The 12,740-nt window shown below is 40.2% G+C and overlaps 1 protein-coding gene across 1 annotated transcript; it reads left to right on the top strand.

The window, feature by feature from the left end:
* The first annotated feature begins 44 nt into the window (after window positions 1-44).
* On the top strand, window positions 45-8,079 carry abcb10 (ATP-binding cassette, sub-family B (MDR/TAP), member 10). The gene is made up of 13 exons (XM_010888704.3): window positions 45-982; window positions 1,201-1,401; window positions 1,529-1,731; window positions 3,720-3,854; window positions 3,995-4,141; window positions 4,646-4,781; window positions 5,268-5,363; window positions 5,499-5,708; window positions 5,794-5,873; window positions 5,996-6,176; window positions 6,415-6,458; window positions 6,546-6,580; window positions 6,723-8,079. The coding sequence occupies exons 1-13, from the start codon at window positions 559-561 to the stop codon at window positions 6,973-6,975; spliced, it is 2,145 nt and encodes a 714-aa protein (XP_010887006.1). The 5' UTR covers window positions 45-558; the 3' UTR covers window positions 6,976-8,079.
* Window positions 8,080-12,740: the final 4,661 nt, after the last annotated feature.

Raw genomic sequence — 12,740 nt, 5'->3', positions numbered from 1 at the left:
AGATTGCCTAGCCATGTCTTAAAAAGTTATTGTCATCATTTCCGTCTGAGAGTTAAACAAGCCTGCTCGGTTATGATGACATTATCTGGGGTCACCTTTTATTTAAAGACTGCTCTCTTTCTCTCTTTTCGTGGAGTTTTGTGTGCATATGACAGTGGGTTAGGTAGTCTTGTCGCTTTGAGATTGTGTAGTCATGCCACTTATCGACAGGCAGATTGTTTTGACAGGGCGCTCCCAGTGAATTATAGAAGATAAGCTCGCTGAATGTAGCTGTCACGGACAGATACTATTATATTAACCGCCAAAAACGTACAATGTAGTAGGTAGCTGTCATTATCCTTTGGCTTTGCTGCTGTCTGGAAGGATGAAACTCGGCTTAATGTGTTCTCCGTTTGGTTTTCGTATAGTATGTGGTCGTATGCTAAACCACCATGATCATTATTAGCACTTGCTATGTTTTGGTGATTTGGTGACGTAGTTGGCTAGACCGCTTCCTATAGTTTTACTTTTACTTCAGTTTTACATTTCTGCACTTGTTAACATTCGGTGATTTGCAGAATGACACTGTTACTACTACAGTTGTCAAGATGTCCAGGCGTACATCTTTTGAAACGCAATGTTCATTTCCGTGCACAAGGCAGACAATTTTGGTTTGATTGCCAGACATCCAGGGGTCAACGAAATAGGCGAGAGGTGAGTGGGAAATTGTCTTCGCTTTTATACACGAGGGAATGCAGCTCTCTCGTGCCCTGTGTTCCACTAGGAGCGTTCCCTAAACCTCACTATTTGTTGAGGTGCTCATCGACAACCACGATAAACGTTGCCAAATACAGCTCCTCAACAGACTCAAAAAGAACAACAAAAGGAGATGACAGCAAAGATCTACCATTGGCACAAACCAAAAAAACACCAACTCGGATAACCACTGAGGATGTAAAAAGAATATTACAACTTGCCCATCCTGAGCGCTTAAGGCTGTCTGGTAGGTCATGTCATCTGAGGCCACTGGTTCACTTTACTACCACTGTTACCATTGGCTCAACTTAAATAACATTAAAATAAGAATTCTATTACTTCTATACATTAGTAGGGTTGACTTCATTACATGTATTCCTTACATATTCATTGTTATGAAAGTAACTCCTGAACCCTTGTATTGTTACATGTTTGTTAACCTTTGTCTTTACCCACACCTCCCAGCGGCTGTGGGCTTCCTTGTGGTCTCCAGTGCGGTCACCATGTCGGCACCCTTTTTTCTAGGCCAGGTTATTGACACCATCTACACCAACTCCTCAGAAGACTTTTCGGCTTCCCTCACCTCTCTGTGTTTAATGCTCTCCGGCGTGTTCCTTTGTGGGGGCGCAGCCAATGCTGCACGCGTCTACTTAATGCAAATCTCAGGTGAGAGTCGCCGACTGTTTTTTGCATGGCATGGGTTTAACTTTATGATTCCACAGATTATAACTTGCTACACATCAATGCCTTTCACTTGAACTGATAAAAAATGATTCTGTGGTGACTCTTGCAGGGCAACGGATTGTGAGAAATTTACGTGTATCACTATTCTCCTCGATCATAAGGCAGGAAGTGGGTTTCTTTGATAAAACCCGTACTGGGGAACTCATAAACCGCCTGTCTGCAGACACAACTGTCATTGGACACTCAGTGACAGACAACCTCTCAGATGGGCTTCGTGCTATTGCCCAGGCAGGAGCTGGGGTCAGCATGATGGTGAGAAACAGCTCACCATTCACATTTGTGTGATTTTTGCTTTCTAGGGAAATATGAAGTTGAGATATGTGTGTTCTCTAGTTAGATTTGGCTGGTTTTATATTTGACTTTCATGTAGCTTCAATGTGTCACAGGAGATTTGAAGCTCCACTTCCTGTCACAGGAGGACCTTATGAAAAGACAAAAGATATGAAAGACACAGTCAGAGATTTTCCAACAATCCTGCACTGCAAATACAACCTTGTTTTTTGATTCAACCAAGGTATCTTCCAGTTGCAGACGGGTTCATTTCAATTAGGAAAAGGCTTTTTTTCCCATTTGGATGAATTAAGTAAACCAACATCTGTTCACTACCATTTCATCTATTTTAGCATCATCTCCTCTCACAGAGGGACTGAGATAAGTGAGCGTTATCATGGTAGCACTTTGGGGCTACCAGTTTTCTCAGCCAATAAGAGAAAGTTTGAAATGTATAATATGTCTGCATAAAACTTGTTGGAATACTTTGTGGAGCAAAACAGTTTTATAGTATAAAACCAATACCTTGGAACTTGATACTGACATTTAGAAGATACTGTATTTATTTGTACAATTGAAATACAAAATGCAGGTCAGTTGAAAATGTCTCATTGTGTTTTTTTAAAACTTTATTCAGTTCCATGCTGTACATAACTAAATTAGCAGTTTAAAAGCGCTTGCTATGCTTTGTTTTTTAAAGTCCATGTTATTAGGTTATTCCCACAGTTAGCTGGGAATGCAAGTGATTTTATAAATTGAGAAGAAACTGGTTTGACATGAGCAAGAATGTGTCTGGCTTTCCTAAGCTGTTCCATTGTTTGGCTTACTGTCATTGTTTTTTGCCATAGTGATGGTTACTCAGCTGATATTGATTTCCTAGTTTGACAAGTTCTTACTTAAACAAGAACATTCAGATTATTTTCTAGATACTTCCTTGAGTTTTGTCTTTGGTTAACTATTGGAAATGTACCCAGAAGTTATACAGTTTGGTCCTGAAATATCTGGACACTGACACAATTTGCATGCACGATTAGGTTGAAATCAGATGATTGACTCTGCCATTGCAGAATATTCCACTTCTTTGCTTAAAGAACTCCTGGGTTACTTTCGCAGTATGTTTTGGGTCATTGTCAATCTGTAAAGTGAAGCGCCCTCCAGTCATCTTCGCTGAATTTGTCTGAATCTGAGTAGACAATATATCCCTATACTGCTTCTGTCACATCATCAATAAACACTAGTTACCCATTGCCATTGGAAGCCATGCATACCCATGCCATCACACAGTGTTTTTTGCAGCCTAAGGATGGCCTGTTTTACTTGCATTGAGAGCACCTTTGAATGCATTTTGTGAGTTCACAGCAACAGCTTCCATATGGAAATGCCACACTTGGAATCAACCTTTTACCTGCTTAATTTATTAAGAAATAATGAAGCCCACGCCTGTCCATGAAACGGCTTTTGATTTAATTGTTCAATTACTTTTTGTCCCTAGAAAAATAGGGGGCTACATATTAAAGAGCTGTAATTCCTAAACCCTGTAAATACCTTCAGATTACAGCTGAGAGGCTGAACTTCAAGCCCATATTCACGATTTAACTGTAACTTTAATATATCTTGGTAAACCACCAAAATAACAAAACTTGTGTAAGTGTCCAGTTATTTCCGGACCTAACTGTATTATAGTAAATAGGACAGTTTAATTAATTGATGATAACTGTTTAACATGTAGTCCAGTGGTAAAATCTGCGGCCTCTTTGACCAAAGGATCCCTGATGCACATGTACTGCTGTAGCATGGGTGTAACGACCCCCTGACACTACCAATAAATAAATACCCCAGAAATGTATTAAAAAATATACCGTATGTTCACACTTCCTCACTTGTCATTAGTGGCTTTACAGTTGTTTCATCAAAGGGTTCAAGACATCTTTCTTAGAAGGTAACAAAGCTGGTGTATTTTTTCCAAACAGTTTTACGTGTCACCCAGTTTGGCAGCCTTTGTTCTGATGATAGTGCCTCCTATCGCTGGCCTGGCTGTCATATGTGGGAGGTATCTGCGATCCATATCGAAACGGACACAGGACTCTCTGGCAGAGGCTACACAGGTAAGACTCATCGCTGCTCGTCATTACAGTCCTTACTGAGGCTGGAAACAGCAGAGCACAAAAACACCTAAATCAATATCCTGTTTTTTCTGACCAGAATGTGGAATTGAAAACTGTTTATCCGACTGACTCTTTTCTAGTTGGCAGAAGAGCGTATCAGCAACATTAGGACAGTTCGGGCATTTGGCAAGGAGCTGACAGAGTTGGAGAAGTATACAGAGAAGGCCAACTATGTTCTCCACTTGGCTAAAAAGGAAGCCATTTTACTGGCAGGCTTTTTTGGTGTGGTAAGCCTTCAGACATTTAATGTCACAATCTTTTTTCCCCCAGCCATAATGGTTGGACGGGGGAGTTTTGTTAAGACTCATTCCCCTGTGCTAATTAGCATCCTAGCATGTTGAGAACATCTGTTTGTAATCTAACTGAGGAGGAGGCGTAATACATTGGTTGGGGAGACAGCTTATGGATCTCCGCAAACATGGCACAATGTGTCCTATTTGAGAGATCCTCCCTCATGTGGGCCATATGTTTCGATTTGGTTTGAAGATGATTTTTGACATTTCAAACAGTGCCGGGGTATTAGGTTACCGCAGCCAGTGTGGAAACAAATATAAATTGACTGGTTGTTGACATTTCTCGATTGAGTTCAGTTAAAATGCTACTCAACCTCTTTGGTGGAAGACAGAAACCACTGTTGGGCCATCTGTGATGGCAACTTCTGCTTTTCCAACCTGTGTGTTTCTTCAGGGCCCCAGTGTTGTAACTGACTTTTTATGGATTCTTTTTTTCAGACTGGACTCAGTGGCAACATCATCATCCTGTCTGTGTTGTATAAGGGAGGGCTTTTGATGGCCAGTGAACACATGACTGTGGGAGAGCTCTCTTCCTTCCTTATGTATGCCTTCTGGGTGGGCATTAGCATTGCAGGTCAGACATCTCTAATTATACATACAGTATCTCACAAAAGTGAGTACACCCCTCAAATCTTTTCATGTGACAACACTGAAGAAATGACACTTTGCTACAATGTAAAGTAGTGAGTGTAAAGCTTGTATAACAGTGTACATTTGCTGTCCCCTCAAAATAACTCAACATACAGCCATCAATGTCCAAACCGCTGGCCACAAAAGTGCGTACACACCTAAGTGAATATGTCCAAATTGGGCCCAATTAGCCATTTCCCCTGTGTCGTCATTTTCCCTGTGTCGTTTCTTCAGTGTTGTCACATGAAAAGACAAAAATGTGAGGGGTGTACTCACTTTTGTGAGATACTGTACATTCTGAAGAGAAACCTACCTTAATTAATTGGCAAACAAATCGCAGTGTTTGAATTGGCACTTTTCTTAAATCATAGTTTCTGTCAGAATATTTGCTCTGCTGAGGATCTGTTTAATTCTCTGTGTTGCTGAATAGGTATGAGTTCATTTTACTCTGAGCTGATGAAAGGCTTTGGGGCTGGGTCACGGATGTGGGAGCTACTGGACAGGAAGCCAGAGTTTCCCCTCAATGGTCAGTTCCATGGCTCTCCATTCTTACTTTGTGTGTGTGTGTGTGTGTGTGTGTGTGTGTCTGAAGAGTAAAGTGTGATCAAAGTGTCAAGTTGAAAGATTTTGCTATTCCACGCAACATGTCCTTTCTTTGTAGAGGGCATTGTGCTCAGGCCAGAACAACTGAAGGGCCAGCTGGAGTTCCAGAATGTGTCTTTTGCCTACCCGACCCGCAAAGACGCCCTGATCTTACAGGATATGAGTCTGTCCATACCAGCTGGCACCGTCATGGCCGTAGTAGGCCCCAGTGGATCAGGAAAATCCACTCTGGTCTCCTTGCTGCTCCGTCTCTATGACCCAGACACAGGTGAGCAGTGCAGCCAGGATGTCACCTGTATGTTCTTACTGTTTTATTAAGTTTTCTGACTTGAGATGTCTGTGTTGCTGCGTAGGTGTGATTACTATCGACGGGCATGACATCAGAGATTTGAACCCTTATTGGCTGAGAAATCACATTGGAACTGTGAGCCAGGTAATTTGTCACTTGACTAAATTATCGTTATTATTATTGGGCCACAAGTTCTTGTAAATGTTGCCATTGCTGTGGCTTAACGTGGTCTGATCTTGTTCTGTTCTCCTGCTTTGGGTCTGCAGGAGCCTGTACTCTTCTCTTGTTCCATTGCCGAAAACATTGCCTACGGAGCTCCTGACTCCAACACGGTCACAGCTCAGGAAATCCACCGGGCTGCACAAATCGCCAATGCCTATCAGTTTGTCCAAGGTTTCCCCAAAGGCTTTGACACTGTCGTTGGAGAGAAAGGAGTGCTGCTCTCAGGTTAGACCAAAACATGCACAGAGGGACTTTTACTCAGCTGTGATGTTGTTAAGTAGTTGAGAGGTGATCCTCAACAAATGGACTTCATATACTCAAACCGTGATTGACTTCTTTACCCAATTTGACACCACAGTCTTATTTACGGTGGTATTCTTGCACAATATTCAAAAAAAATTATTACAAAAAAAACAATCACTACTTTAACAACTGGAATGTAATGGCTTATGTTACATTACAGGCGGTCAGAAACAGAGGATTGCAATTGCAAGGGCTTTGCTCAAGGTAATTTAATGACACGAGATTACAACAAAGAATGTTTAGTCATGTATGCCTTCCCACGTAGTCATGAATGCCTTCCCCTTTCCTCAGAACCCCAAGATACTTTTACTTGATGAGGCAACAAGGTAAGAGACATTTTTGCAACTTCTCCCTACCATTAGGCAAGGTGGATCCAGCCAAGTGTCATTGTGTGGGTCGATGAACGCTTCAGGATCTTATCGATTAATTATACTTTTCCATTCCCCCCCCCCGCATCTCCTTTCTCAGTGCTTTGGACACAGAGAATGAGTTCCTTGTCCAGGAGGCTCTGGAGAGGCTGATGGAGGGCCGCACTGTACTTATCATCGCACACCGTCTCTCCACCATCCAGAACGCAGACGCTGTGGCAGTGCTGGATGAGCAGCGTGTGGTGGAGTGTGGTCAGCACGCACAGCTGCTGGGCAATCGGCAAGGCCTCTTCAGAAAGCTGATGGAGAAACAGGCCTTCCTTCAAGAGGGGCAAAAGCAAGCGTTGCGTTGAAGAGATGGGGGGGGGTGGGGAGGGGCAGACCTTATGTGGGGAACATATTTTAGCTCTCTGATGCTTAGAACTGGGAGGAATACATTGTAAGAGGGCCCATGGGTTGGATTGTCTTTCTTTAAGAAAGCCAAATCCTTGAGTATCCTTCTTGAGGGGTTTGAGAGCTCTGAACTACTATTCTCACTATGCGTTTTCAAGTTAAAAGGTGGTCTTTGTATATACAGACAGTTGACAAATTAAAGGGGAAAAAACATAAAGTATCTCAGTAAGGTGTTGGGCCAACACAAGATGCCAGAACAGCTTCAATGCCCCTCCATATGGGTTCTGCAAGTCTCTGGAACTCTACTGGATGGATGGAATGCAATTATTTATTAAGAGACATTCCCTCATTTGTTGTTTTGATGATGGTGGAAAGCGCTGTCCAAAGTCTCCCATAGGTGTTTAGTTGGGTTCAGATCCAGTAACGGTGAAGACCCTAGCATACGGTTCACATCATTTTCATTCTCGTCAAATGATTCCGTGACCCCTCGTGCCCTGTCGATGGGGTATTGCCATCCTGGTAGAGACAAAATTATGAACTTTTAAAGTCACCTTTCCTATTGCCAACTTCATCCACAATCAAGGTCTGGGCCTGCTCAGCATTTTTTAAACATGTCATAGGATATTAATTTCTATCATGCAATAGATTGTATCATGCAATATTCCTGTGTGGAAGCATCTGCATTCATTATGTTCCTCCACTCATTTATTCAGGTTTTCCTTTAATTTGTCACCAATCTGTATTTTTATAAGTTTCAAGTGATCTAGGACATAAAGAATAAATGAAGCTAGCATGAGTGAATTATATACTAGGCCTATTTACTAGACAATATTAAACAAACCTATAAACTACAATGTCAAAATGACTGTAAGATAAGATTAAATCGTACATTCCAGGTGATGAAGGAAACAACTGCCAGTTCAATCAGTTCAAAGTTCAAGTGATCATTCAGTAAAAATGTACACTCAAAATGTAAATGTCTATTTAAGCTGTTCACCATTTTATTGTGATTCAATTTACGCTGGATATTTGATTTACAAAAGTTAAAAATAATTTATCTTCAAGGGTGCTTGTTTTTTTTTTAATTAATTAAATTAGGTTTTTGGATGTGTGTGTTGCAGGAGAATCAATCAGTTTAAGCAGACATCTTTGTAAATCTGCTTACTAAATAGATTTAAATCAGATTTTTTTAGTATGTATTCATAGAACTGTTAATACTTTTAAAGTGTCAGCCACATATTGGTGCCTTTTATGCACCTTGTTTAATTAGCGGTTTTCATGTTAACACTGCTTAGGCTACTTCTGAGAACGCTGTGTAGACTATTAGTTTTGCGCACAATCAGTATTTCAACATGACTCACCTCATGCTGTGTTTTGTTAACCACCTACCACTAATGCTTAATATTTTGTCTTGTTGATTCTCGAGTCGCTACTCTCAGCCAATCAGAAAACAAGAAATCACAAGGAAACGTCAACAAAAGTGCGCAAAACGAATTGTCTACACATTTTCTAAGTAGTAGTCAATGTGAACGTGACGATTGCTAATCCAGACAAGGTGCTAATTGCTCTGGCATCTGAGAGCAAACCAAGCACATAGTGTGCCCGAGCCTTATGGCGATTATCGACCTTGCAACCACTTTGTGCTTGTTTTACTGCTAATCAGGACCGGCCCTAGGCATCAGCAACATAAGCGGTTGCTTAGGGCCCCCGACCGCTAGGGGAGAGGAGGCCTTCAAATCAAATTTTGCTTAGGGCCCCGAAAAGGCTAGGGCCGGTACTGCTTCTAACTCAACTACTGCTGTGTTTTGGTGACAACCCATGGCTAGCGCTTAACAATATTTAAGTATATTTCTTGCGCTTGCGCTAAACTGATCATCAGCTGCTGAGAAGTAGTCAACCTGACTATTGCTAATCCGGCCCAGCTAATTGCTCTGGTGTCTGAAAACAAACCAAGCACCAACATGTGCCTGGCCTTGTAAATTCACAGTATCATGCTTGGTGAAGCTGTGTTTCCACAGGAAGGCCAATTCTGAAATATTTCTACTAATTTGTCTTTTGACAAATCAGAACTTTGACATTATTTGAAATAATTTGAATTGACCTACTTGTCTAAACATAATTCATAATACCAAAGATGAGGCCTATTTCTCACAGACGATTCCAAACCCTTTTCCACCTATCAGATTAGCTGTGAAAATGATTTGATATAGCAAGATCTGATGTGTAGTGTTAAAATGTTAAGTTGCAGAGCAAGAATATATGAATTAGGCTGCTTGTGTAAACAAAGCTTAAATCGTCCAATCAGCAAGTTACAAGTGACCAAATTTAATTTCTGTGTTTTCTTACAGCAGTCGTTTATAGAAGTGGTTGTATGCTAGTTGTCTTTGTAACAACAGCTCTGTGTGCTACAGAAGCCCTGAAGCCCAAGGCAGTAAAAAAAAGTTTCTTGTTTGAACAACTTAGTATCTTGTTTGAACGACTTAGCATCTTGTTTGAACGACTTAGAAAAAAAAATATATGAAAAAAAAGCTTAATGGCCTCAGGTAAAATGACCCTCCTATTTGATTCAGTTTTGTTTGTTCAGGTTTTTCCATATTAGCCCCGGGTCTTTGATCAAAGTCCAAAAAATATAGCCATATTAGCCATAAAGACGACAGCGGACTAGTGCTCAGTTTATATAAGTGTGGCAGTATGTTCGTTCTCAACAGCGGAGTGTTATTAGGCTGTGAATTGGTATACTAGCTGCTATTGGTCAAAACTAGTGAGCAACGTTTTCTCGTTTTACAGTGCAAGAAGTTCAACTTAAGCACTACCAGATTAAAAGTTTTGTTTTTGCTACTTTTATTTGTTGTAATGTTGCCTGGATTGAATATTTATGGGACAGTCTTGTCTTGTATTACATACAATGTTTTATCATTTGAGCAAAATGTCATGGCACACTTGATGCGCCCTCACCTCACGCCAACGTGCCATCATTCAGCCAATTGCTCAGTGATCTGACTTAATGCTTTGGAGTTCAAAAGTAGCCTTGCTTTAGGGTTTCAAAGAACTAGTAATGAAAAATTATAGGCCCATCAATGAACGATGGATGGAATCAAAGAACGATGGGCTGTAGCAACCATTACTTGGCCTTGTAATGCTGCTGCATGATGAATTTGGCCTAATTAGATTATCTAGCTTTAACAACTTAGTATCTCGTTTGAACAGTTTAGCAAAAAAACTATTGGTAGTTTTTATTTTTTTTTACTAAGTCGTTCAAACAAGATACTAAGTCATTCAAATTAGATAAACTTAATCTCTGGGCCCAAATTATTTTTTACTGCCTTGGGCTACAGGGCTTCCGTAGTGTGCAGTGTTGTAGGAGTGGCTTTTTATTTGGATGGGCTACCCAACTGGGATAGGGTCATATTAGAGTCGAAGTATGAGGAAGGTCAATAGCGAGCTAGAACAAAGATGCAAAGTGGTATTTACTGTACAATGTATGAGCTAGCAAGATATTTCTGGTGTACAAGCTAACTACTTTCTGCTTTGTTAACACCAGAGAACACAGTATTGGTGCTCTAGCTTGGTAGCCATTGAAATCCTTTGTTCTTCCCCTTGCTAACATGACCCAGTCTTGTAGTCACATGCTGATTGGTGGTTCCTCTAACTCTGAAGTTATTTTACAAGTAAAGGTGATAGTCATAGTTTTCTTTAAAAGCCTCCAAGCCAAAAGATAAGAGGATCCAACCTTCAAAATGTGTGCTTTCTAAATGTGTGCTAGCTAATGTTTTGACTTGCTAGCAAACTCAGTAATGTTTAAACAGTTACTAAGCTAGTTTGCTACCACTTGTCCAAACTGTCAGGGGTGGTCATGCGGCCTGGTCCTCTGCCTCCAGCGGACATGTGCTGCTGCCTCCTTGGTTGAATCCAGCTCTGCCCTTTTGGCAGGGGTCTGTCCTCAACTGTGTCTTTTCCTATTAGTTTGTCCATTAGAGCTTAGGAATGCCAAGGTATGTATCTTTTTTAATCAATATACGGCTCTTGGGTAACTCGCCCTATGTTGTAGTAAGGTATTAAAATATATTTTGATGATTTGTGTTAAACTATTAGCCCTAGGTGTAAAATAAAATCATATTGATATGAATAATCTGCTATTTATTGTTCAAATACAAAACTACTAATACAGAGCCTCACAGCTAGGAGATTAATTAATTAATTTGCATAACGTTTACATTTCTGTTATTTTAAATAAGTGAGAAAACACTTCTTTGCCAAAAGAGGGTGCTATTACACTGTTGTATTTTTCTTCTGTCCAATATTGTGTTAATTGTTTCAATTATAAACTTTATCTAAACTGATGAGATTCATTTCACTCCAGACAAATCTGGGCCATCCATAAAAATTAATTTGATTTTAACATCCCATGATAAATTAGACCCCATATCATTAGAAGTGCCAATCTTACTATGCAATGCCATTTCTGCCCAATTGTTATTTATGGAAATTCCACAAGATTTTTAACTATGTCAGCAGGTATCCCTAACCTCAAAAAGCCAACACTGTTGTTGAAGGATAATTATATGTATTTTGAACACTTATTTTCACTGAATGAATGCGATTTTGCCACATTCCAAAGTATTGTTCATCAAGGTCTATGAGAAATCTTAGGCATAAAATAAAATGTATTAAGCCTTTAATATTTTGTAGTTTAAATCTCTCATCAAAAATGATTTTGTATTTATTATTATACTTGACCCTTTGTGTGCCCCTGAAATCAGTTGTAGTTCTCTAATTAAAAAGCCCCCGGCCAAAATGACATCAAATTAGGGGAGTATTCCTTTTAGGGGGGAAAACAACTCAGGTAACTACATGAACTTGGTTCAATACATTTTTCATGTCTACAGTGTATATGTATATACTGCATATGCCATATAGACTATTATATGAAATGTGAAGCTTTTTGCTTCTATACATTTTCTGTAAGTGTAGGCTTCTTAAACCCAGGCCAAAGTGGTTTTATTGGTGGCTAAGCTGATTATTTTCTCTTGGGGAAAGGGGGAGGGCGTAGTGTCAGTTGCTGCCTCCCCTCTGACCAGACTTGAATCACCTGCTGGGGGGGGGGGGGGGGGGGGTGTCAGTGGAGTGGCAGCAGCTGGGATAACCGATCCTTTGAAACCCGAGAGCCTCAGAAGTACACCTACTATCATTGGTTGGTTTTTTTTGTAGTCTGCAACACAATAGCCTACAATCTTATAAGAATGTGATTTTCAAAAATACATCAATGGCATTTGCCTATCTAACAGAATACTTGGTAAACCCTTGTTTGTACACAATAATTAAGTAGGCCAAATAGGCATTAGCTGTGGCTACCTAAAGATTCAACTGCCTGTTCCTGTTGTCTTTCTATTGAAAGAAATCAGAAAGGTTGCACCAACATTTAAGTTGCACTAAAATCTTTCATTAAGCACCAACATTTAAGGTTGATTGCTGACTATATCATAGGCCTAGGTTCAAGATACACATTTATCTCATTTTTTTACCATGTAAGTAAGCAATGAGATGGGAAATTTGATTTGCTCTAAAAACCTTTTACTTGTTAAATGCTTTGACCACCTCAATAAACACCTACAGCTATACCACCAGGAAGACCACTCACAGGTATCCTATCAATTTTCACAATTAAAACTCTATGCACAGGATAAATAGTGTAAATAAAGACACAGCTAATGGGTAGGACCTATAG

Source organism: Esox lucius, chromosome 5, assembly GCF_011004845.1.
Source record: "Esox lucius isolate fEsoLuc1 chromosome 5, fEsoLuc1.pri, whole genome shotgun sequence".
Lineage (NCBI taxonomy): Eukaryota > Metazoa > Chordata > Actinopteri > Esociformes > Esocidae > Esox > Esox lucius.
Note: the sequence above shows the minus strand (reverse complement) of the source record. Positions and strands in the feature narration are given on the sequence as shown.